A 25,551-nucleotide genomic window follows, 5' to 3' on the forward strand; every position below is an offset into this window, starting at 1 on the left:
TGGAAATGAATGGGAATATTTCCAATATTCCTACCATTCATCACACCAGAATCATCATCCAATATCGTGTTGTCACTTCGAGACTCAGAGAAACGTCGACCATCATCAAACAAGGTGATTTTCCTCCAACAGTGCGTAATAATCATCTCCCCTCCACAGGAGGCGCTCTGTGAATAAAGGACTAAGATGTCATGGAATCTGGTACAGTTATGACATAGGTATCAATCAACAAGTCTGGTGAATGCAATGGTCATGAGAACTAAATCGTCATATGGATTATCAATTTTAAAGAAGTGCGATGATCTGTTTGACCAGATAGGCTGTTAATACTTTTTCAGTTTGTGTGTTAAAGCACTTGTATATGTACAGGGCTGCTGTTATGTATGTAACAGTACTTTTCTCTGACCTGCCTCAAGGTGCTTTAAGATGACTGTCATAACTAAAGAGTCCTTTGAATGAGACTTAAAACCCTGATTGCCTATAAGACAGGCTAAGGATCCAACATGGGGTAAATGTACGTGTTCCCGATGTGGCCAAAATCCTATCGCGATGAATCCAAAAAGGACAATGTAGCCTAAAATGATTATAATGGACTGTGAGCATAGCATAAGGACAGCCGAGTGGTGATGAAACTGTGGTTGGGACCAAGACACCTTAACCAGTTCACCAATGCACATGGCAAGGTGCAATGTTCAATCTGGCGTAAAGGTTTCACTGCCACTCCAAAAGTGCCACTTATTCTTTCTTGGTGGACCAAGTCTACAGCATTGTTATTTTTCCATTACCACACGTTCATGCTGATGGATTTTTCTCTGTTATCGATCTGGCTTTATCAGATGATCATCTCTTGAATTGAAATAGTTTGGTATCGCTTGGACAGACATTAGAAGATCTATGATGAACTTATCCAAGATATAAGGAGGGGATTTTTAGATTACAACGTCATCTGAGATCGCCATCAGTGCAGTAGGGGAAGGGTTTAAGTCAAGAGTATTGAGCTCTGAGATCAGGTTAATGGTCCCCATAATTTCCAAGTTCAAGCATTGTTTTCTAAGGTTGTGGGAATATGCTGCGACTCTGCTGTGCTTTATATGGTAAATTGTCACTGTAGCCCTAGAGACTTAATGCATATTGTGGTTTTAAAGGAAGTTGGTTTCACCGACCCCTGTCTCAGTCAGAGGGGGGATATGCGAGACATTTGATGAAAGGATGTCAGTGACCTGCAACCTGCGACGAGATTGCTGCAGCCGTCGATTAATATCAGACCCAGCAATTCCAGTAGGCTGAGTTTTAATTCAGATAAGAGGTCTTTTTTTACACATCCCAGCAGTAACTATTGCAAGTCTCAGTGATAAAAATCTCTCATTTGGGTGGCACTTTATGTAAGGTTTCTTGGTTGATGGAAATATTCATGAACTCTACTACTAAATGCTCTGGCACAACATATAGATAAAAGCAGTCCCTCTAAGCCCGGTATCTGTAAATAAAGGTTTGGTCGGAGATCGAAACCATTAGTGCGTCTCTGTCAAAAAAGGTCCTTGGTGACTGTGTTGCCCATGCCTTGGAGACAAATATCTTTCTTTTTCTTGTGACCTTGCATGGCTATACAAGTCAGTTTTTTTTCAGAATCAGTCAGCAATCTGTCTTTTATATCTCTGGTAAAGAATATGGTTGGAAACGGCTTTGATGAAGGTTACCCATGCCTTGAAGCTGGCTGGTCGTGTGACCAAACACATGTGCTTGGTCACGACAGATTATTGGTAAGGTGTCTTGCTATGGGTTTCAGTCTAGCGATATAGAGGTTTTAGTGCTTCTATTTTCTGATGCAGTGCACAGTCATCTGGTATCAGTGATTCCCAGTTATCTAAAAGGAAGACTTTATGTAGGAGCTAGAGAAGTTTAGATTAAGTCACTTAAAGTTGCTGATAGACGTTTCTCCTTTACATGGAAACTGCAAAATAACTTTGGTGCTTCTGGTGATTTATTACTTCAATATAAATCCTTTACTGCCTTGGTCAAGTTATGATGTCAACTCATGCTGATGATACAGCGTTTAAAAATCAATTATGATATTGCCATCCACTTCGAATGGCAATGCCAATAAAAAATGAAAAAGAAAATGACGAGAGATTTGACCTTGAACCCTGAGTGGCAAACCTCAGCTGCATGAATCAGGCATTTTTCACCAATTGATGGATTGATGGAAGAAATATTGGCTCTTTTATTTTTTAATAGAATGTTATTTAAGGCATGGAAATGGCGCTTGCAGAGTTGTCTCAGTTGGCAATCTCAGGTCGTTCTCAACTCTTTCCGGCTCAATCTAGGCATCATTGCTCTTGGTAAACATGCAAACAGTAGATGTTAGCAGCACTGTTGAAGTGTTGACGTTTTTTGATTGGCAATTTAGACATAAAAAGGAGTGTACTGTGGAACCTCGGTAACACAACCACTCATGGGACTGAGGTTGAATAGTCGCATTACCGGGGTGGTCGCTTCAGTGAAGTTGAAAATCCCGCGACAAAATACACGATTAGGTTTTCCCACCAAAATTGTTGAACTTATTCATCAGTTCAAAATTCTGAAAAATTTTCAAAGTCAAAATTTTTGGGGCTGATGATGTTTCTTCATTTTGAGCAGAACAAAATATTTGGACTTAAATTTTTTTTTCAAGGTTAGGGGTAGGGTTAGCAGAAAAAAAATCTCAATAAAATTTTCAAAGAAAAAAAGTTTTGGGACTGATGATGTTGCTTCATTTTGAGAAAAAAAAAATGTTTTTCATTCTTCAGATTTGAAGTTTTTCACAAAAAAAATCGGTCGCGATGGATTACGGCAATTGGGCCCTTCGGCCGGGTTAGAGGGATGAATTTGGGACCGCCAAATCAAGTGATCGTGGTCTGGGTACCAGGCTGGTCGTGTTACCAGCTAGGAGCCTTGTAATGGTAATTAGATAGGAAACCATTCAGGACCGGCGATTCTTTGTCGTCATAGCGGGGTGATCGCGTTACCGGGGTGGTCGCCGACCCGGGTTCCACTGTAATATGGATCTCCAGTCTATGTCTATATCTTGATAGGCCATGCATATTTTAGCCATAGTTATCTGTTCTACTTGTTCTAGTGGTTTGGTCTGTGGCTTCCTGATACCATAGTCATCCTGTTGAGATTGTTATTAAATTGAAAAATGCGCAGGACATTTTCATCAATTAGTGCTACATACCCAAAGGATGTCAACCTGCCATATTCTGTAATGGATTAGTGTTAATTACGGGAGAAATCGACTTGGGACAAAACCGTGACAGAGCCTAGGGTTGGGGCAATTACCATGATGAGTTGATGAATATGATTCAACCTGGCTGGGTATGAAACTGACTGATGAAATATTTGCGTAGGCTGTTGTGTGGTTCTCCTTTGGGCATTGTGGTACATTATACGATTTGATCAAGCTGGTGAGAAAAAAATTCAAATGGAAATGGGGTCTGCCTCCCTGTGAAACATGATGAATAGAGATGTAGCGGTTAGCCTTTACCTTTGAGTTGATCAGGGAGGGGAATACAGACTGTGCATCGAGGAAGACTTTTTATGACATTTGATTGACAATATGATATTCAGAATACAAACTATGTATGGAATGATCGTATGCCACAAAAACGTGAATAGCTGTCTAAAAGTTTATGACACAAAAGCGCTTGAAAAGCAATGTCTGCTGGCAAATGGCCTTAATAGAGACACAGAGTAGAATATGAGATGAAAGGGTATAAAAATCTTTAAATGGATACTACAGAGAGAATGTGTTATTGACACCTCTTTTGAAGAAACTACTCCACAATATCACATTTATTGGTAATAATGTTTCTTGGTGAAAGGAATTACTGTATGTCCTTGTAAGTATGACAGCACTGATCTTTTTCGCCAATGTGTCAGAAACATCTGATATCCCACCTTTGTCTTATGGAGGTGTCATTCTTTTGATGTTTTGGATGCAGTAAACAAGGTTGAACTACTTTCTCATCCTACCTATGGAAAAGAATGGTACTGTGTTTTCAAAGCCATGGTCATCATCACTGCACAGTCTTTTGAAATAAGAGGATTCGGCCATATTATATTAGGTGGTCCTTGTCTGCATCAGCTTTTTAGCTAATAAATTCTGAACGTCTTTCACTTGCAGTGCAGGTAGATGTCTATCACACTTTCAGCTACAGTGCAGGTAGATCTCTTGTCCATCATTCTCAAGTCCTTCTACGTTCATGGATCTGGGTGTTTCTTTTCGGTTTAGCAGCCTTCACATCTTAATTCTAAATATGTTCAATGTTTTTCTCCTTTCAGTTGCCTCCACCCTCAGCTTCGATGGCACACAGTATGTCCTCATATCGGTGCCTGACGAGTCCCAGACAGAGGCTGAAGACATTTCCATCCGCTTTAAGACAAAACGTCCTACGGGTCTGATTTTTGCGACGAGTACTGATCAGACGTTGGATCGAATGGAGCTTTCAATAGCCGACGGTCGCCTGAGTCTTGAAGTCAACTTAGGGAGTGGGGCAAAGGTAAGAATTATTAAAGGAATACTAGTATATCTTTAAGTTGAATCCAGACCTGGCAACATTGTTATTTCCATGTGCTTATACCAACTGCCTCATAACAACAGTGTCAGTGTTTGCTAAAGAGCCAGAATATACCCATGTCTTTTCTTTGCCTTACTTTTAACCATGAGAACCAAAAGTGATGCCGATGGTGGTCCACCTCAGTTGATCTTAACGTCCGCTGTAATACTGATCACTTCTGTAGTTAATCACTAATTAACCAATGGAGTGTCAATTACTGGGTCTGTGACAGCGAAGTGATGATAAGTGATAGAGTCTCGAGAGTCTCACGTTCTGCAACTAGAAAATTGGCTGAAGGTTGTCCTACAGTTGGCCGTAGTGATGAAAATGAAATTAAAGCTATAATTTGAACTGACAGCCAATTATTTATGGGGAGTTACTCACCATTGGAGCAAGGTAGTTAGCTTGAAATGAAGCCAAGTGGAGAAGTTCATGAAAATGTGCAGTTTTCAAGCTTTCCAAATTGATCTTTATAAATGTGACTGAATGTTTAAAGTACAATATGTAGTCAATTCTTGCTAATACATGTAATACGTGTATATAGCAGCTAGCAAAAGCAATCAGATCTTCATTAAATATTTGAAGATTACTCCTGTAGCACTAAACATGTCACAATTCCGGAGGTATGTGGGAAATTGAGGGACAAGACTTCCTTGAATTATTCATTGATTTATAAAGGAGGCTGACACAGAGGATTGAACAAAATATGGCTTCTATCACCTCCTTCTGATGGTTAAGAGTTTGGTATTGGACATATTTCTGTTATTACTACTATGATAGACATGTATGGTTATCTGAGAGGTATTTACTCACACTTCATGGCCAGTGCATGACATGGAGTTTCTAGAATGGGACAAGTTTTCGGATATAGGTTTCTCTCTTTTTTGAGGTACTCACTCTCACCAGCAGTGTGTGACCGGTCATACTCTGCTGCCCTCACTGAATGAGCAGTTTATGCTATGGAGTATCTGGCCTGCAGCAGATGTTCTGTTGTCCATTATATTTCTCACCCAAACCAATGTCTCGTCAGAGAATCTCCAGATACCACTCATGAAATATCTTAAGAGGTAAACGAACAGAAATAAATCTTTCTCGGCCATACCTCATGAAAGGAATGTGTACTCATCTTTCATTTGAAGCCTCAGACATTGAAAGTAATTAAATCAGTGTCTCCCTATAGACTAGTGTCATTACCAACACCCAATGGCCATATTCTTAGTGGCCACTCTGAGCCATCTTTGACATCTGCCCAGCTGGTGCCATCCTCCTTCTGTATAGGCAAGAACATAAATAAGTCATATCCAATTATGCCATGCTGGCTTAGACTGTGGACATAATGTCAGAGAGGTAGATGTGATAATTTGGGTTCGAGTGTGAAAGGATGAGTCATAAGACAAGGAATTCAAGTTAGCTCACCTGAATCCTTTATCTGATATTTGTCTGGAGTGGCTGTGCCCCCCCCCCCCGGCAATTTTTTTTTAAATCTTTAAAATTGACCATGAATCTCATTTTGAAAGCTTCCTTTGACATTCTTCCAGTAGCAGAATCTTAAAATGGGAGGCGTAACGTGTTGCCAGTATTGAATGAATGTAAATTTTATTTACAAAATGATTCCATGGTCCTCAAGGGGGCAGCACTGGTACTCAAGGCCATGAGCCGTGCTATGTATATCTGCGCCAAGGGACGGATGATTGCCATGTATTTTGTATTCACCTAATCACCATGCAAGTTCCAAATTGCAGGTTGGCACCTCGAGAGCTGTAACTGGCCATGCGGGATTGCCTTCATTTATAATTTAGCCACTGTGGGTTTCGAGTCGTAACTTTATGCATGGGATTCCTATTAGTTGATCTCATTCATGTAACTTTGTTACCAATAAATCATCTGCCTTTTATAGCTAAATAACTGGCTGTAGCTCAGTTAAGAAAAAATATATCCAGAAATAGTATTGCCTTGACCATTATAAGACAATAGTGTTTCGAGAGAGACCTCACTGCTGTATAGCTCAAAGTGACCTTGCCCCGTGAAGTCATTAACATTATTAACTGTTTGCGTGGTCATTAGGGCATTCACCTGGGCCTTGTAAAGGTGCATGACTCCTATCTGCAGTGATCTATCACAAAACTCCACTTCCTCATTATTGGCTACTTGAACTCAATTCTGCCAAATGCAAACTCCGATGTCCAATTGATCTGTGTCCATACTCCATGACCAGTTTGATCACATCACAGCCATCAACTTGGATCATTACCCTGTGTCAGCTTACCCTCTTATCCCTCATAGGAGCAATCCATGTTCGCCATTAGCGTTGGTGAAGCATACAGGTAATGATAGTTCTGGTGGCTTGAGGGCATCATTAGACCATCACCGCATCCTGACAGCACCAAATTACCTCCGATAATCACACAAAAAAACAAGCGGAAGCTATTGGAGAATCGCTACTAAACACGAAAAAAAACATAATGTCATGACACTGATTTGATCTTTGGCGAGAATAAGTTGTTTACCTTTTATGGTGCTGTTGTCTTGCATTAGTGACTTGGTCCTCTATTTGAACTTTCATGAATAGTGTTAAGGTCTATTTCATTACAGCGGAGAATGCTTTTTTGCCACTATTAGGTCCATCCACCCAACTACTCCGACAGGCCTGGGCCTCTACAAGGCGAATAACCCAAACTGGTTCCTGATATCCCCAAAATTACACAAATGTAATTATTGCAGGTTTAGCAGTGCCATCTCTACAAAATTGACAAAACTATTAACTGATTATCATCTCCATAAATTTCCTCCGGTTGTTGTCGGAACATTGGCAAGGTTGAATCCTCCATGAAATAAAGATGTAGCTCGAAATGACACTTTATTACTTGCTGTATTAACGTTGAACAGGGGTGATACAGTTATTTTAAGCGCAATAAGGTTGCGACGATGATGCCGTCAGAATAGTCAAATATGCGAGGCACAACTAAAAATGTTCTGCTGGCCCCCTAATAATTCCGTTGCCATGGCTACTGAATAGTATGCCCTACAGTGTCACCATATAAGAGGAATGTCACTGTAGCCCATGAGTGTCATTAAATTTCTAATGATCAGCATTTTCCGATTCTTTTTATATCGAGCTGAGTTTCTAAGATTTTACCACTTAGACATGCCTTACGGAATTAGATAGGGTCCTCTGGGTGCTAGAAACTGGTGGTGATCAATATACCCCGCAGATATATGATCCACTTGATCACCGAATTCAATGTGTGTTGAATTTCGAACGAGTGACTTTATTTGGCTTGCTCTTCGAGGAGGCTGAGGCTGACGAAATTGTAATCATTCGTTCAGGAGGTGGCATTGCCTTCCTGTTAGGGGCACAGTTATTGGTGTGACTCCGAATCAATACTTGTGTAGCTTGTGAATGATGGAGTAGTAATTATGATGATCAGAGATCATTGGAGGCTGTTGGCTAGAATTTAAGAAGATATGTTATAATGCAATATGTTGAGAATGATAAAAAGCAGTACTGCATTTGAATTTAAAGGCTCTTTGACCAACTCCACTACATGTTGTTTATGAAAGGCCTTCCAATTGTCATTCAAGATTTAAGAAATGCCGAAAATATATGCAATTTACACTGTTGTACCATACCATCAGCAAGGGGAAAACACTGCACATGTATGAGTGGGTTAATGCAGCCTTAAACTGCAATATTCATTGAATGTTCTGTGTATTTCATGTAAGAAATTCTACATTATAAATTGCCTTGTGTAAGAAATATCACATCATAAAAACATGATAAACTCACAACTAAATAACATTCTAATAAGAAGGTTACTCAAAACATGCAAACACTATATCTCTTTATTGTCAAAATGTATTCAATAATCGAATCAAAATCCAATAGTATAACATTTAGTCCTTTGTTCATTTGACATTTTTTTCGAAAAAGATGCATCATTTTGCCAAAAGTTTGCCATATCCATAACCATAACAAAGCAAACAATATGATTATTCAGCATATTTATTGATAATCATTCAAAGAGTTATGACGGTTTCTTGCACTGATGAAGCTCAATTCTTTTTGCTTGTATTGGAGGAATACCGCTATGCTGCAAGCAGCAATTAAGGTTTGTTAGGTTGAATAGACCATAATGGGCTAGATTCGTGAAAGACACACTGTCATTTAATTCCTTCCCCCTCAATCCATTTGCCACAGTAGGGCCAAGCATCTGCAAGGGCCCAGCAAGTTGCTTGTGGCCTGTAATCAGTATCTATCTGATAAAAATCAGTGTGAGAAAGTTGCTCTCTGTTCCAATTTTGTAGTTTTAGTAATGCCATCTTCGAACAGATGATGAAACTAGGAAGTGCCTTGCTCATGACAAACATTTGCTGATGCATGTCCAGTGAATGTGTCGATATTTTAACAAACTCGGACAAGAGAGCCAACCAAAGTGTTTAAGTATTTCTGCCTAAAATTAGGGCAGTCATGGGATGACCTCAAAAGGCTTATGGGCTGTCCTTTGTATGTACTGTGCATTTTTTTTTGCAATTTTCAATATGAGGGGGCTGGGAGGTAGCGGCTTTGACTTTCGACTGAGTCAGTACTTAGCTTATTGGTGAAGTTCAAAAACCCGAGAGTGCAAAATTTGTTCTGAGTAAAAATATTTGCTTGAATATGTATTTCAGACTCTTGCAGTTGGCAACAACGTGAATGACAACAAATGGCACACGGCTGAAATCACGCGTCGGGCGAGGAATATCAAGCTGCAACTCGACAAACAACTCATCCGAAGAGGTAAAGTTCCTTTTTACTTGACTCCTGTATGTTGTTGTCTGTTGGAAAGAATCACATCAAAGAATACATTAGCTAATTTGAATTTCTATCAGAATCATTTTTTCAATCATTTTGGTCTTAGTTCTACCATCCCAGTTAATATTTGTTGTTTCAGGTCAAAGTCAAGTTAGGCCTATATTGTTTCCAAAATGTTTTTTTCAATGTTTACTTGTTTGTTGATATGAAAAGTTCCTTTAACCAAGCATTCGCAAACCTAAATCTTTTATTTTAGCATTTAGCAATAGTTCTCTTGCGATCCCTGCAGTCAAACCCTGAAAATGGCTGTGTTAGTTTCTAAGCTGCTTTGAAGATGGCATAGCAGAGTAAAATAATTGACATTCAGAATTGTCTAGCTATTCAAAAAGATGACTCTCTTTGCCACTTGAAATGTTGCTTTTTCAATGATGAAGAGCTACCACAGAATTTATTCCATGAAATGTTGGTGTCATTTGACAAAAAAGTCTTTACTATTTTTAGTTAGCATTTATTGTTCTCGCAGTTCTATCGCTTGCCAGCTAAACTTGTGATATGATTGCTTGGTGGCAGCACTTTATTCTGCAGTATCGGTATTGATATTGAGGAGAAACCCCTGAATGCAAGAGAAACCAAATAAAGTAGGGGTCATTGTGTTCAATGATAACCTAGTTATTTGTTGGATCAGTTTGGAGATATTTGTATATTCCCATTAGCAAACGGGAAATGTATGAATGTTTAATAAATCTCATTCTGACTCCGCAAATCATAGTATCTGAGATCAATCTTGATAAAAGGTTATATTTTCCTTGCTACTTGACTGGGCAATTCAACATGTTCAAATTAGTGACACCTCACAATATGTACCCAATAACACCCATCAACAAATCTTGATTTCTATAAATGACTTTCATGGATCGTAATATCACTAACATACAAACAACTCTTCTTTGACATAAGATGCATTCATTGAAATCGACAAAATCCATTTTGCACCCAGCCGTCTTATTTCCTCATTCTTACGTTGGAGGTGAGGCTCTGTGCCAATATATGGACCTAATAGCAAATAGATCAATATGATACAAGAGCTTTAACAGATGCCTTTGATTGTCTAACTGATTAGTTTTGAGCGAATGTGCAATAATATTGACATAGCCTGTGTAAAGAAATCAACTTTAGACCAATTACGATCATTTGGTGTGTAGTACAGGATGTATCAGAATGGTCATAACCATTAAAATGTACACTTGAAGGCTATTCTGTTCACCAGTTTCAGATATACTTCAAAAAGTTTTTGAAGTTTCACCATTGTCCAAAATAGCTTCTCGTTAAAGACAGGTGTTGTTCATGTCTGATTCATGCTTTTGTGGACTATGTTGCAACTATTGCCCATTTCCCAATAAATCTGAATCAAGTGCTTTAAGTCCACCTGGGTGATTGAAAGTGAACACCAGTACAATTTCAAATGTACCCTAAGAAATAATGGATGGTTTTTAAAATTTCTCACATTTGGTTTGATCAACCATGGTCCCAATAATCATGATAATAGCTGACAACATTATCTTTCTATAAATTTACAAGCAAAATAGGTAAATTTTATAAGGCTGTACCCACCACCACCACCACCACCACCACCACGACCAAATAAAACTACCCAACAAATTGACGATCCATGTATCAATCAATGATACCAGAAAGTTTGGAAATATAATGTATTGAACAACCCCACTTGCTTCTTTAGGTAGTAGGAAGAATAAAAAAACTTCATTAATTCTTGATGATCATCTGTCTGACATGTCTGAGTGATGTTTCTGTGATCTTAAAGCACTGTTCGCGATAATGTAAGGCCTAATCAGCAAATTATGAAGTATTTATTCGACATTTTAAACCATCTATTCAAAAGATTGAATACCATCGAAGGAAACATCGGATAAGTACTTGTATTTGTGTACAAGTAGGTATTGATTCTTTATTTATTCTGAATCAATACTAGCCAGACAGAAAATGTTGCAAATTTTTAAAATGATAAAAAATCAATACTTGTTGCTTGTTCAAACACTAGATGTCGGCAGTTGTCCCCTCCATCCCTTTAAACAAGTTACATCATGCCATACATTTCAGTCGTCAAACTAATGGCATTATTCTTGTATTCATATGCCCCCCCCTTATTCTTATGTCTTTGTGATGTTAGTTATTTAAATATTTCTGTCCATCGTGATTGTATGTTGGTATCATTTCATAAATGTTTGATCATTTCATGAATGTATAATCATTTCTAAGTTTATGGATAGCCTGTCTAGAATAATCATTTCTCCAATATGACCGCCCAGTGTTGAAAGAGCAACATGGGGTGGGTTAATATTGGGCGGCCTACAATTATTTTTTTCTCCACATATGAGATATTCTGTATATAGGACATTGTTCTCTCTCTCAAACCCAATGGAGACACATATTGGGTCCAGATATGAGATTGGTAGTCCAGTTGTCCTGTAGGACCTAAGTTGACAGTTGGTTTTTGTCCTTCAGTCCACCCAACTGGGTTCTAGTGCATCCAGTTTTGGCAAATTGGTTAAACTACACTCCCAATGGCAGTGGTGTTGCTCAAATGCATGCATTTTAAACATAGTAACTATCAGCCAACTATTTCATCACTGGATAGGTGTGTAGCAGTTGACTAAGCCAGTTGAAGTCCAGTGGGTAATCCAGGAAAGATTCCAGTGGATCCTACCTGTAATTGGAGTCGAGTTGGTTTTCAAGATGGAGACTGAGTGAACTTCAAGTGGGTTATTGTTGGGAACCCAATGTGTTTCTAATGGGTTATTGGGAGATTCATTAAGGGTGCCTTACTTCTTTTGTTTGTCAGTGATCAGAATCTTCAAAGAGTATTTTATGCAAGTTATGTTAGTCATGATTTATAAATTGCAAATGCTCTGTCGGAAATTATGAATGTTTGATCCTTAGGTGTAATTTATTGTATTGATAACAGAATATTCCACAGTGGCTCACAACTTATCATCGAGGATTCACTGAATCCATCTAACTGTCATATCCCGCACCCCAAAGATGAAATTTCTATTTATTTCTCCAATTCTGCAAATAAATTGTGCCTAAATTCATCAGCAAATATTTTATGCAAAACCAATCTCTAGGAGGAATATGAGTATAACAAACTCTTTCTGACATGAAGATTAAGAGATGGTTGTTAAAAATGTCATCACTACATCAAGTAAATTTTAGGCATGCATATCATTCTAAACCAATATGGATTTCTATAATAGATCTTTACAGATAAAGTTTACAATTATTTTGGTTTGTCCGGTTGCCACCCTTACATAAGCATCCAAATTTTATATCATTCCACACATTCATAACACTCAATCAACATGCAAACACATTCAAAACATAAATCACAATAACAAAGGAAAACTAATTTATAATATGCATGTTTCCCTGCCTCTATTAAACTGAGGTCCCTTGTATACTAACTCCCCGTAAATTTCACCTATCACAACTTCCCTTGAATGCCCACATATACCCTTTCACCCTGGGCTCCCAGAACCACAGGATATACTCCCACCAGATACCCCCTTAAACCAGGGTGACAAGGGCACACTTTAAATAACATCACATTCTCCCTTATGCACCTCATCTCCCAGGTACTAACATTCTAACTCTGTCATTTCTATTGTAGCCAAACTACCAAAAGGGAAAGGCATAATACTCCGCGTGGCTGTCATACATGTGGGCTCATATGTTAATGTCAAAAAGCCCCGTGGTAAATCCCTAAGTCTCGTTTTCTTGTCACTTACAGCATGTTGAACCAGCCAGGCATGCATTGGCTCTCTCTCAGTCTTGCCCCACTCTCTCCAACTATAGTTTCCAATTCTCTACATAGAGCTTACACTTTCAATTGATTTAGGTGTGCACAAGGTTTATTGCTAGGTTTATTGATCCAACTGCGGATCCATCATGGCTACATCTGTCGCTAGTGCTAGCATCACGCTAGCGGTGTGGTGACGCTATCTCTAATCTGCATTCCTGCTCCATAGCCACAGAATAACTCAACTATAAATTGAAGCGTTTTTGTGTTAAGCATACTTTTCTGCAGTTACGTTGCTCTCTTTGAGGAATTCTTTTGTTGAACTGTGAAACGCGAAGATTAGAGGTAGCAGTGGTGGGTGAAAGAACTAGTTGGATTATTCTGCGGGTGTCAAAGCTCTGTTCAGCATCAAACTTTATCAGAAAGAATGCACCCCACTGATGTTTTGTGGAGTGACTTCATATCAACGTATTGTATCAACATCTTGGGGAAAATATTGATAACAAACGCAAATGTGTTACTAAAGATCGTTCTCAGAGTGTTCATCTGTTGTAGTTTGTCAAAGCATTCTAGATATATTAAACAATTAAACGAAATTCTAACCTTTTGTAAAAAACTTTGTAATTAACTAACAATAAACCTTGTGAACCTTAATTAGCGTTGAACACCCCTCTGACAGTGCTGCCCTGGGTTTGCCTGTCATGAAGCATAGATATTAGCTTCCCAGTCCTGGACAGGATGGGCATCATTTGGCCATGGGGGTGATTTCAATGCCTTACACCAATTCACACTTCAGGAGATGGGCGTCACGACCAGTTTTAATATCATACACTGTCAAGTCTACAATTAACAGTTCTCTTTAATTGACATTAGCTTCCTGAATGAGACATTAACTTGTGCATGATATAAGAAAGTAGACAAAATTAAGCAACTGAAACCTTTCTGATTGATGCCTTGAGTAAGTGCCATCACATAAACCACAAAATTAAACTAACTTTGTCTTCCCAATTGAGATATTGGCTGAACAACTATCACATAAACCACAATTTTAATAACCATGGCCTTTGCGACATTGGCACACCTGACATCACGTCCTGGTGGTTGCTGCTGGCATCAACTGATAGTGGCAGTTACCACTTGATCTGCCTTGTACTCCCACTTAAGAGCTCGGTAGAATCTCCCGCTTCACTCAATTTTCTACTGCTGTTTTAACATTACTATGTTTCTACAAGTAAGGTATGTTTTAAAATGATCAAAAGTATTTGTTTAAGTTTTGTTTTCAAAGTAATTTCAAGCCAGGTATGTCTATTTACTCATTCATATTCTAAATTGTCTGTATCAACATCACCACTCATAATAAAAGAAGTTTGTGATAGAGAAGTGATGACCTGAAAGCGTTCAACACTGTTGCCAATTCTTTCAACATTTAAACTGTATTTCTATTATTGAGTGCCTGTCTGCTTAGCTGCAAAGTATTCTATTTGTCATAATAATGCTTCGAGACAAGCGTGTTATCGGAAACCAATGTTGGCACACCGAACAGAAATGGGATTTATGATTGCTGCGTACAAACTCATTATATGATGGTATCTTCTCAAAGGTTCATAAAGCCATCGCACATGAGGTTCACAATGACAATGACTCATTCTGACATGCCATCAAATTATCATTACCCGCTATTAGATTCACGCTTGTTGGCAACTGCCATCGGTGCTGTTCATTAAGCGATGTCTTGTTAAAATAACATTCAAGAACCTGGTAACTGCCAAGAGAGCTGGACGTTGGTATGCCAATCGTAATGTAATGGGTAATATAAATTAATTTGATATAATCTAAAGCCCCCTGACTAATCTGTGTTTAAAATTATTTCATGGACGGGCAGGGTGTTGAAATATTTTGTCATTAAAAGTGCTGATAATCGTTGCAAAAATTTATATGAGCAAATTGATAGAAATGAAAATTCAATGTTGTAAAGTCATTCTACTAACATTAGCAACCAGGTTTCCTCCAGCTCTCCAATGAAGTCTCATCCAATTTTACAAGTTCTTCTTTTCTATCGATTACTCTATTAATTGTTGGTTCTTTTTAGCAGATATCACTGATAGAATGTAGAACAAAGACAATTTCTTTGTTTTTTAACACCCTATATAAGAATAATATGATTTATTAATGTCAAATGAAACACGACTGATATTCTAGACTAAAGTGACTCAAATTGTGTTGTATTCTGTGGAGGTGGTAACTTATAATACCAGTTACATGATACAGAAATAACAGATAATTAAGGGACTCGCTGACTTCAGGGTTATGCTGCGATACACTCTATGTCGTATACTACAACACATTTTCAAAGCTAACATTGCTATCATTTCTGGCAAAAAGGAGACAAAAAAGAATTGAATTTACGTGTACTGGAAAACGTGCATGTGGTGGTTGCCCCCCGTGAGAGGGAAAAAAAGTATTTGGAATTTGGAATTAAACCATCATCACGTATATCTTACTTATAGCAACTCTAATGATTTCAGAAGTCAACTGGTCTGAGCCCATCTCCTCTCTCTATTCCATCTATATTGAATACCTACTAAATAGTGCCCAATACCTAAAATACCACACCGTACCTCCTCTGCACCACTCTCAAACTGAAATAGACTAGCGTCAAAAGCACGAGAACCCTCTGAGCCTAGTGTAGTCAATTCGTGGTCTGCGGAGTCAACGCTGCCAATAGCTCTTTCCACCTACAGTTGTTGTCGTGCATGGTGTTCCTAGGCTTTTCAATGTGTGTGCACGGGTCTTTCTGCACGTGTACTGGTATCTTTGCACGTGTGCTGGTATTCTGCATGTGTGCTGGCCAATCTGCACGTATGAGGCATGTGGTATTTTCAAACTCTTGGTGTTTGTTTGGTATGCTGCATGTCGTTTCTCACGTCTTTACTCAGGAACGTTCCATGCGGACGTTTTTGCATGCGTGAACACCGCACTCTTCCACTTTCATGTTGTGAGGATATCTTACTTTTCTTTCTGCATGATGCATCACTTTCGGCATGTTCCTTCATCGCATGTTCCTTTCTCGCATGTTTTCTATCACTATATCATTGCATCGGGTCATCTTAAGCATGGTCTATCAACTTATTTACTTGAATGCATCACTTTTCTTGCATGAAGCATGAGCCTATCAACTTATTGCATGATATCTTCCTATTCATCCCGAGACACAGATTTTTCATTTCTTCTGGGATGCTACTTCTGACAACGAATGATATGAATGCATCCATTTTTATTTGCCAGAAGCATGATGTCACTCTAGGATTTCAGCAACTGGTTTTACCTTGTGTACTTATGATGTTCTTTTGATCTTGCAACCATGTAATATTAAAGCCTGACCAGCAATTTACACCTCAAACTTGAAAATTTAGAAGCTGCTGATATTAGAGAGAGTAAGAACATTAAGAATGCCTATCTTTTACTGAAATAAAAGCAGTTGATGTGAATATTGAAGATACTTGCATCAAAAGAACATCACCACTTATACAAGTGATTGAACCTGTTCACTGGCATAGAATTCCGCTTCCTCCTAAAATGTGCATGGCATGATGCAAATTCATCCTTCTTTGACCACCATTCAGACCTGATACGTAATTATTTGCAAAAACTGGCTGCATACTAGGACTCTGCACTAAAGCTTTAAAAGTACAAGCACTCCCTCCTATTCTTGCATGCAACACACTCCCACCCCCAAGGCTTTAATTTCTGGCAGCGAAATTGCATGAGGTTTTGATGACAGGCATGCAAATAGCTGCTTAAGGCTGGCTGAAACTGCACGTTAGCTGCTCCTACCCAGGTCTGTAATGTTCATGTCCACGTGCCAGCACTCAGTGGCAGACAACCCTTAGCCACTCAGAACTTATCACTTACTAACCAACTAACAGAAATAGATACATGACGCCTTGCATACTAGACACACATTGTATTTTAGAAATCAAAGATGTTAAGATAGCCCAAGTGTTAGAAATCCAAATTACTGGATGGCTGGGAAATGATGGATCTAGAGGAACCTAGCTCCCTCAGTTAACATCCAGACGATTCAGGATACATAGGGGGCCGCATGGAGAAAGGGAGTACCCTTTAACGTCATCCTATGGCAGGGTACACTGTGCTGAAATTAGTGAAGATGACTCAAGAATTGGAGACAAAATATTTTTATTACCCTTGACGACATAGAGGGGACGGTTGTCAGTCTAAACCAAGTGTGGCATTTCTGGGGAAAGTTGAAAGTGTATTGGCCTATATCATCAGCATTCACATACCTAAAAACCATACATTTGATCATTGTTTTCCCGGTTAGGACAGATATTAGTCGTCTCATATACCGTTTGCTGCATACAAGACTTTTGATAACAGTATCAGATAGGAAGTATATATCCTGACGAATATTGTTTGCCAGCGTCTCTCCTTACAAGAACGTGTTTTGCACTCCATCTAGCTTTCATGTTAGGATCCATCATGGACAAGATAAAGGCGCACTACTCCATGTTATTGCACTGTATCATAGATTAGCCAGCACAACAGGGCACGCCTCTTGTTCGAATCTCTCTAAGATACATCCTCCTGTAGCAGGCCTTTAATTGGATCATTTCTAAAAACAACTCAGACAAAGCCCTGCTGAAATTGGACCTCATACATGAGCATGGGTGCAGTCAAAAGGTCATTGCCCAATCAGAGTAGTCACTCTGATGTACACCTCAACCTAAGATGATATCAGTTACACATATATACTGCTTTCTGGGGTGGAAATATGCTGGTAATGAAATCGGAAGAGTTTTTGCTAGGATAGCTCTGTTCAAACTGCATGTTTTGGTGACAATGTAGGATTGGAAAGTGAGGTGATGTACATCGATCGATGTAATAGCAAGATATCTTGCCCAATCAGGCCAATTTCAGCGGGCTTTGATTGAGTGTATTTTAGGAAGGATACGAATGTTGGAGGATACTAAGTTAAGAACCATGGCTTCTTCATCTTTTACTATTTGATCGAAGTGCTTTTCTGTGGCATTTCTGGTGTGTCTGCTGAGTCACTTGCCATGGAAACTGAAATAGAAAATGTGACAGAGAGATTTAGACAATTTTAGGTGACTCGCATCAGCAACTGTGACCATAGCGCATATTTTATTATGTTTCCATATCAACAATGGGCATTTTGCAATAACTAGTTTCGCTCTTTAAAGCTATAGATTTCAACGGGGTAAAAAAGCATTACTGTATTGTCAGACATACATCACTTTCTGTGGGCAAACTGCTGTTGAGACAAAAATGTGATGGAAGCAGGAAGCTAAACATCTTTAAAGATCTCTGTTACGTTTTACATTCAGTCCTACGTAGATCCCTGCACATGCATAGGCTTGTGACTGGTCTTCATTTATGGTATTGATAAGCAGTGATCAAAGCGGGAACTTGTGATTTCCTTAAATCTCTAGTCCCTTTTGGTGTACTGGTATAATAGTGTTTCAGAATGTGCCCTTCAACTAAATCATCCCTTGTCATGCCTGTAATGAGTGTAGATGCATTTATCACCATTTCATATTTGATCCACTTCCACATCATCCATCAACATCCGATTCATTACCCGCATGCTGAATCTATTTTATTAGTTTCAAACATTGCATGAATGTATTTCATAATTCACAGATTTACAGCTGGGATCTAACAGCTAGTCGATTATATTTCCTATTTTCAAACCGAAAATTTCATCACTCGATTTCTGACACTATCTTGATTATTTTTCCAATCTTCCAATCAGAACCTGTTTTTATCAAAATTGGTCCCACTTTGTTTGCTAGATGTTAAATTTTCATTTTCCTCTTGAATACGACCTCTTCAACATCAACTAACTCCAATGTTTTACTGTAAAACCGCCAAATTTTCGAGCCTGTTTGTTTTTGTGATTCGAAAACACTTCTCAAAAAGTTGATATTCTAATAATTTCTACCTTGGGGAACGATGACATTTTTCCAATCAAAAACAATTTCTAAATTTTGTTTTGCGAATCATGAAATTCAAAAAAATAAAACCCTCCCAAAAATTTGGCAGTTTAATTTGATTGTTACAGGTTTATCGTGTTCTCATGATATATTCAGACAGTCATTTGTTTGGGTCATTTCTTTTGTTATCATACTCATTATAAGATGCTAGAGATTTCCTTAGACAATGTAGAAGAAACGAATGAGACACACACCATCACTGATGATGTCTCAAAGATCTGCACTACATGAAAGCAAGTAGGTTAATCATGGAGCAATCACAAGACTGGCATGAGAAAACTGTCTAATGCTGCTAATAGATTAGCCTGATTATACCTCTGTAAGATAGAAACCATGGTTCTTTTGTTCTTTTGCTTGTGGCGGTATCTTAACGACTCCATGGGTATCCAGGTGACCTTTGTTGGTGTCTCCATTGCGCTAAAGCCCTGGCCTCGGCAAGAGTAAGCCCTTACCCAAAACCCATCCAGGGAGTGATCTCTTGTTTGTTCTTAACAAGATTAGAAATGTTCTTATTCAGACCCTCCAGTTGCCTGCTGTGGTTGAGTTTAAAAATCTGCCTTAAGGCAAATATATATCGCCGTGTTCTTCCCATTTTATGATCCCGGCCTTCTCAGATGTATTCCTGCAGTGTGACGGCCCCAATGATAATTTGACAAAGTAGTCTTTTTTTCCCTTTTTATTGTCCAAACTAACCACAGAAACATAGAAATGATAGAACTACAAAATTTACAAGAATGATATTCTTGTGCACGGTCTGTAAACACCTCATGAATGAAATTGACAACTTGTCGCTGTTAGATACACACTATGGTAGTCATTGTTTGTGGTGTGGTTCATACCCGTTACTGTATACTCTCTGTGCTAACTTGGCAAATAGAAAAACCTGACATGTTTTCATGATTTGTGAGGTACAGTGCTTCTGGTCTGGTTGTGGGAATTGATTCAGAAACATGAATATCTGACAGTGTCAGGAGTATATTGTATTTTCCCGTTCATATTTCATGGCAAATCACGATTGGAAAATTAGCATCATCTCAAAGTAAATTCTCAGCACCTAGCTGACCTAGCTTCATGTACAGTTAATAAGTCGGGTGGAGTCAATAACTTGTTTGGCATATTTTCTGAATTGATATTGATATTTTCATAGATATACTCAAACTCAACATTTCGGCACGTTCCAGCTCCTTAATTTAACTCCAATAAACCAATGATTCCAAGGATGCTGAACATGTATTGCCAAGGGTGTACAGCTTATGTGGCTCAACTTCACCAAACAGGCCAGAAGGGGCACTCCATATTTGCCTCCTTGTTGGACATGTTTGTTAGTAAAATTTGTGGAGCAATTTTGTTACTTGCAGAAAATGGTATGAAACAAATCTCTGTTTCCCCTCAACCGCAGTGTTGACTTTTTAGCCTGGGTGGAGTGGGGAAGGCGGGTGAACACCATTTTTCATCTCATGTGCAAGAAAAGCACATATTTCGAGATGTCTGCCCCCCTAAAAGTGATCGGCCAAACAATAAGTGATCAGGTTAACCAAATTCCTTTAAGTTCACATAGTTTTCAGAAGTGGGCTACCAAATTCATTAAGCACGCCATTACAGAAATCTTCAACATCGCCAGCGGAGCAATCCCATGTCATCATCGAGTAGCTCCAATTTGAGTCTGTTCAAGTTCTATAATGCTTCCGTGGGCTCTAATGGACCAATTTATTTGAATCCTGTCTACTCCACGATATCTGGCAAACTTCCTGGAGCATTCAATCTGTGTGGATCTGGCATCAGTGAACCAGTATCTGTATTGGTTAGTTCGTCTTTCAACCGAGTAACCTCATTGAAATTTACAAATTAAAGGCAAATGGCAAAATCCAATTTAGAAGTTTACATCTTCTAATACTGCATCCAAATATTTCAATGATCATTTCATCAAACGCTCCAGTGTGGCTTTAAATGTTTGTCTTTCAGTCTGCTTGAAGCTTCCCTTTATAATGGCATTGAAATTGAGTGATGATCTTTGATCTAGTGAAGTGCAGTTTCACTGAGTCAGATCAAAAGGAGCATTGCTTGTTGTGTTATCACTAAGCATGACTGGTGATTTGTGGAAAGCTTCATTCATCCATAAAATGACATGCTCAGTATAAGAGTAGCTGCAAACTTTTACCACTTCAAAGCAGTGTCGCTTAACATGATATTGTTTGCAAAGTTTTGGATATTGTTGATCCTGTTTCAGGTTTTTACTGATTAAAAAATACCTTTGAACTAGTTTATCATTTTCAGAATTGGCCTCTAGAAAAGCACTGGCATACTGGCATACTGGCATACTGGCATGCAATAGCACTGAGTGATAATTGGAACGTAGCACACAAATTTGTGCAACATATGGCAATAACACCAATCAGCCACAATAGGGAGCTGCATGCAGACAAGCATCATTTTTGTTACTGCATGTGTTGCTGCAAAAGATATCTTTTTGTTTCCAGGGCACTTTGGTAACACAAAGAACTGTGATCCTCTTAGGGTTAAAAATTGTGTAATCACCAGCCCGCCTCAATGAAAGCATCAAAGACATGCCCGTCTAATCTATTGGACCAGATAAATCTACTCAACGTCAGACTTGATGTGACATTACCCTATCTTAGCCGTTGACTCTAGTCAAACACAGCTCGCTCAATGTTTGTCCGCCAGTTGATGAAAGTCATTGATTCAAAGCTTTCTGGCCTGTGCATGGTTTCATTATTGGTTTCAGTTTTCTCTTGGTTGGGCGTCTTATTGAGTACCAATGCACATGTAGATTCAATTTCATATTTCATGGTGTTTGCATGTCCATCAGGGTTGTAATATCAACAGAGTTTGGCAAAAAGCCTTGTTTATTGCTTAAAATGAATGGGAGTGATAACTTGTTACCTTTGTTTGGCTGGCTCGCTTGAAAATGTAGAAGAATGAAACATTAAGTCATGATGATGATATATTTTTGTCAAAAACAAAACCTCAAAGTGTGTAGACATACATGCATTCCCTCAGGTCGATTTTGTCCGCATCATTTGGGGCTCTGGAGCACAAACTGGTCAAATTACTTTAGAGGTTTTTATCCTTAAAGTTATACATCACCCTGAATATAAATTTATAGAAGACAAACTTGTAGTTCAGCTAGTACTGTAACGTTCTATTATTACATTCTCAGATTAACAATTTATTTTAAATCAATAAAAAGGTGATTGCAAAATGTTCAATGTGAACTCAATTATGGAATGGATCAATTAAAGCACTGGTAGGTTCACAACATTGATTGCATCTTAGAATCCAGCTCATAATGTGGTACAGATTTGTGGCTATCGATAAACTCATTGAGATATTTTTGGACGATAAAAGACGTGATTTTGATTTTTGCAGCAGATTCGATCTATGAAAAGAGGAAGCATCACCTGAATCTGTTCTGTCTTAATAGAGTTATATCTTAACTTCCAATTATAGCCTCTATCTAATGGATCCTCCTGCACCCCTAAAAATATGATTGCTAGTAATGGTTTTTTTGCCATGAAGATGAAAGAAAAACAGTGGTTTGTTGCAAATCTCTTATCTGGAAATTGACCATCTTTCGCAAATGATAGCCATTTATTGCTAGTCAAAGTACCAATTGTGTTTAGATGCAATTAAGAAGCAGGCTGGAAAGTATGTGTAGAGTTCAGTCATGGCTCTACTGGGAACTGAACCTGTGATAAGCTAAAAAGTCCATATATCCAATTTTGGCGAAAATGAGTTAAGTACATCATTGCCTGCCAGGAAGAACTAAGTGCAGCCCCTAAAAACAGCCTAGACAGGTCACCATGTCCTGTGCATCTTGGATGCCTAGGGCTTGTTACAGAATATTTGAAGGTCACCTTTCTCAAAACTACCATTTTGGAGAGTCTGCCCATGATATGAGCCAAGGGTCATACCTCAGGTTCATGGTAATAACTACTGTTCATGTGATCATTGTCTTGAAGGTCATAATATCTTCTGAAGCCAAAACCTGACCCTATGTACTGGAATCAGATCAGCAGCCCTGTATCATCTATCACCTCTGGCAGTAACGTATTCATGGCCTGTTATGAATATGGTGTTACTTGATAACGCATTTGAAATGCAGCACGTCAGCAAGCCGTGGTCAAAGATTAGATTGTCAGATCGTGAGAGTTAGGGCACCCAAGACTATGGAAGGTAATTGGTGGCCATTTCTGTGGTTAGGAAATGGGCCATGAGCACGCATAGATCATAGAAGTTAATTTCTGAATCGCAAACATGGAGTAAGCTCGTCTACCACATTCGAACTTGAAGCCATTTATCATTCCACATAACTTTCTGACAACGTGTCTTTGGAAGGTTTGCCCAAGTTAGCAACATATCGTTTTATATTTTTACGATAGATGGCCGATTCTGAGAAGATTTTTTAGCTTCTTTGGCTGAAGCTTTAGGTTCAAAGCTTTTTGACTTTTATTGTTACACACTGACAGAAAATAAACATTCAATGACAGAACACTTATTTTCGTATAAGTTGCTATCAAAGGCAAAAGTGTCATTGCGAATAAAAAGGTGGAATTCTGTTTTTGAGTGGGTTCATTCAACTCATTAAAGTTACCATTAATAACTTTAAGAAATATTTGCACCCATTGGAGAGTCAACAAGATATATAAAAAAACTTGTTTACGGTCTTATGAGTTAGTTCGACTTTTATTTATCATTACATTTTGCTCACGATCATTTTACATTGCTTCATGTAACTGCACATACTGTCCAGTTGCTCACCAAATGCACAATACATGAAAGAGGCTGCTGCATAAGTGTACACTATCTTGTGAATGTTATATGTGCATTGTGAGGAAAGGAATAAGAGATTGTGGCAACCATGGCTTTGCCATCCATTTACTTTTGTAGGCGAGATGAAGCATAAGTGCTACATTTAATAGTATTGTCTGCAATGGTTAGCTCATTTTTATTGGCTGATACCATAGCATACACAATCCCTTTGCAGAGGAGATCGGGTGCCCCAATAAAAACAGAATCCCCACCATCAAAATCTAAGTTGGCTATAGCCACGCAGCTACGAGTCATGTAGGTCAACATCAACTGGTGAGGCAGCTTTAGGAGAGAAAAAAACCTTCCTTTTCAGTCCTCTACAACCAGGTTGTGTTGGTAAAAAACATGCACTGATGTGATATTTGATTCATCTCTCTATGACATGATAAAGATAAATATAATAACTGTGATAAAAGCACCAGTACATGTAATTCTTAATTAATGCCAAAACCCCTGACTTGTTAACTTATGATACTGATGCTGATTTTGGCCTGGGCAATATGTCTGAAAAAACCTGACATTCAAATTGTGTGCAATGAACAAAAGTACAATGATGACAAAAGTATTAGGCTGTTAGAATTGTTGTCTTGTTCAAATAAATCAAGCTGTAATGTAAGCTTACCTGCAAGGATGATGAATATATCAAAAGAATGTTCAATCCCACCTTACAAATATCTAACATGTCTAAGTAACTTTCTGATAGTTCCTTCCAAAGACACTTTCATTCAGACTTCCACAGCCTTTGTCTTGCCAAGTAGAATAGCTCTTTCAGAAGATGCCCACAGCAACTGTCTTGAATAATTATACTATGTGATATTATCAATTGCAGACAAAGATATTCCATGAAACAGGTATTTGAGTGATCATCACGGTAATCTCTGGGACAACTTACTTTAAGAAACAAACTTGTCATCTTAACTTGATACCATTCCTAGTTGGCCATGATTACCTGTTATTTGTGGATATAATGTACAGAGAAACCCTACGTGTTGACATGGAATGGATTCTATACATAATGGCAAGCTAATCCGTCCATTTCTTCTTCTCTCTTTATTGTTCTCTTGGCCCGATTGTCTTCTTGCACAACATCTTTGTCCTCGATCACCTCAGAGGCAACACGTAGCATACAGATAATAACTAATCGATAGATTAGGTTGTTAACCCTTTAGGGAGGCTGTTGGGGACCTTACAGGTTGTGTCAAAATGCAACAACCTGGAGTGATCATTTTCATTATCTTTGTCCTTAATGTTGGAGAGCCGCATTTTGTATTAGAATCTTGACTACCTATTCTTAAAAGTCCCCCGCCCCCGTCGACAAGATTGATACTTGATACAGTACTGTACTGGTTCCCCTTTCTAAGGGTGAGTGAGAGAAGTTCCTCTTGGCCCGGTTCTGATTTCATCAAGGAGAGGTGAAGGTCGTTCTATAGTCCGATGCATTCATCTTGCTTTCTCACAACCCAGCATACTAAGGTTTCTTCC

The 25,551-nt window shown here is 38.6% G+C and overlaps 1 protein-coding gene across 4 annotated transcripts in view; it reads left to right on the top strand.

The window, feature by feature from the left end:
• The window catches only part of LOC135484320 (neurexin-1a-like), a 372,440-nt gene that overhangs the window by 261,580 nt on the left and 85,309 nt on the right, over positions 1–25,551 (top strand). For 3 of the 4 annotated variants that reach the window (XM_064765666.1, XM_064765669.1, XM_064765667.1), the window contains exons 7-9: positions 4,321–4,538; positions 9,264–9,372; positions 13,076–13,159. In XM_064765666.1, the coding sequence (XP_064621736.1) occupies positions 4,321–4,538; positions 9,264–9,372; positions 13,076–13,159 (411 nt within the window). The remainder of the gene's footprint in view (positions 1–4,320; positions 4,539–9,263; positions 9,373–13,075; positions 13,160–25,551) is intronic. The other variant, XM_064765670.1, reaches the window with a different exon arrangement.

This window comes from Lineus longissimus, chromosome 3 (assembly GCF_910592395.1).
Source record: "Lineus longissimus chromosome 3, tnLinLong1.2, whole genome shotgun sequence".
Taxonomy (NCBI): Eukaryota; Metazoa; Nemertea; class Pilidiophora; order Heteronemertea; family Lineidae; genus Lineus; species Lineus longissimus.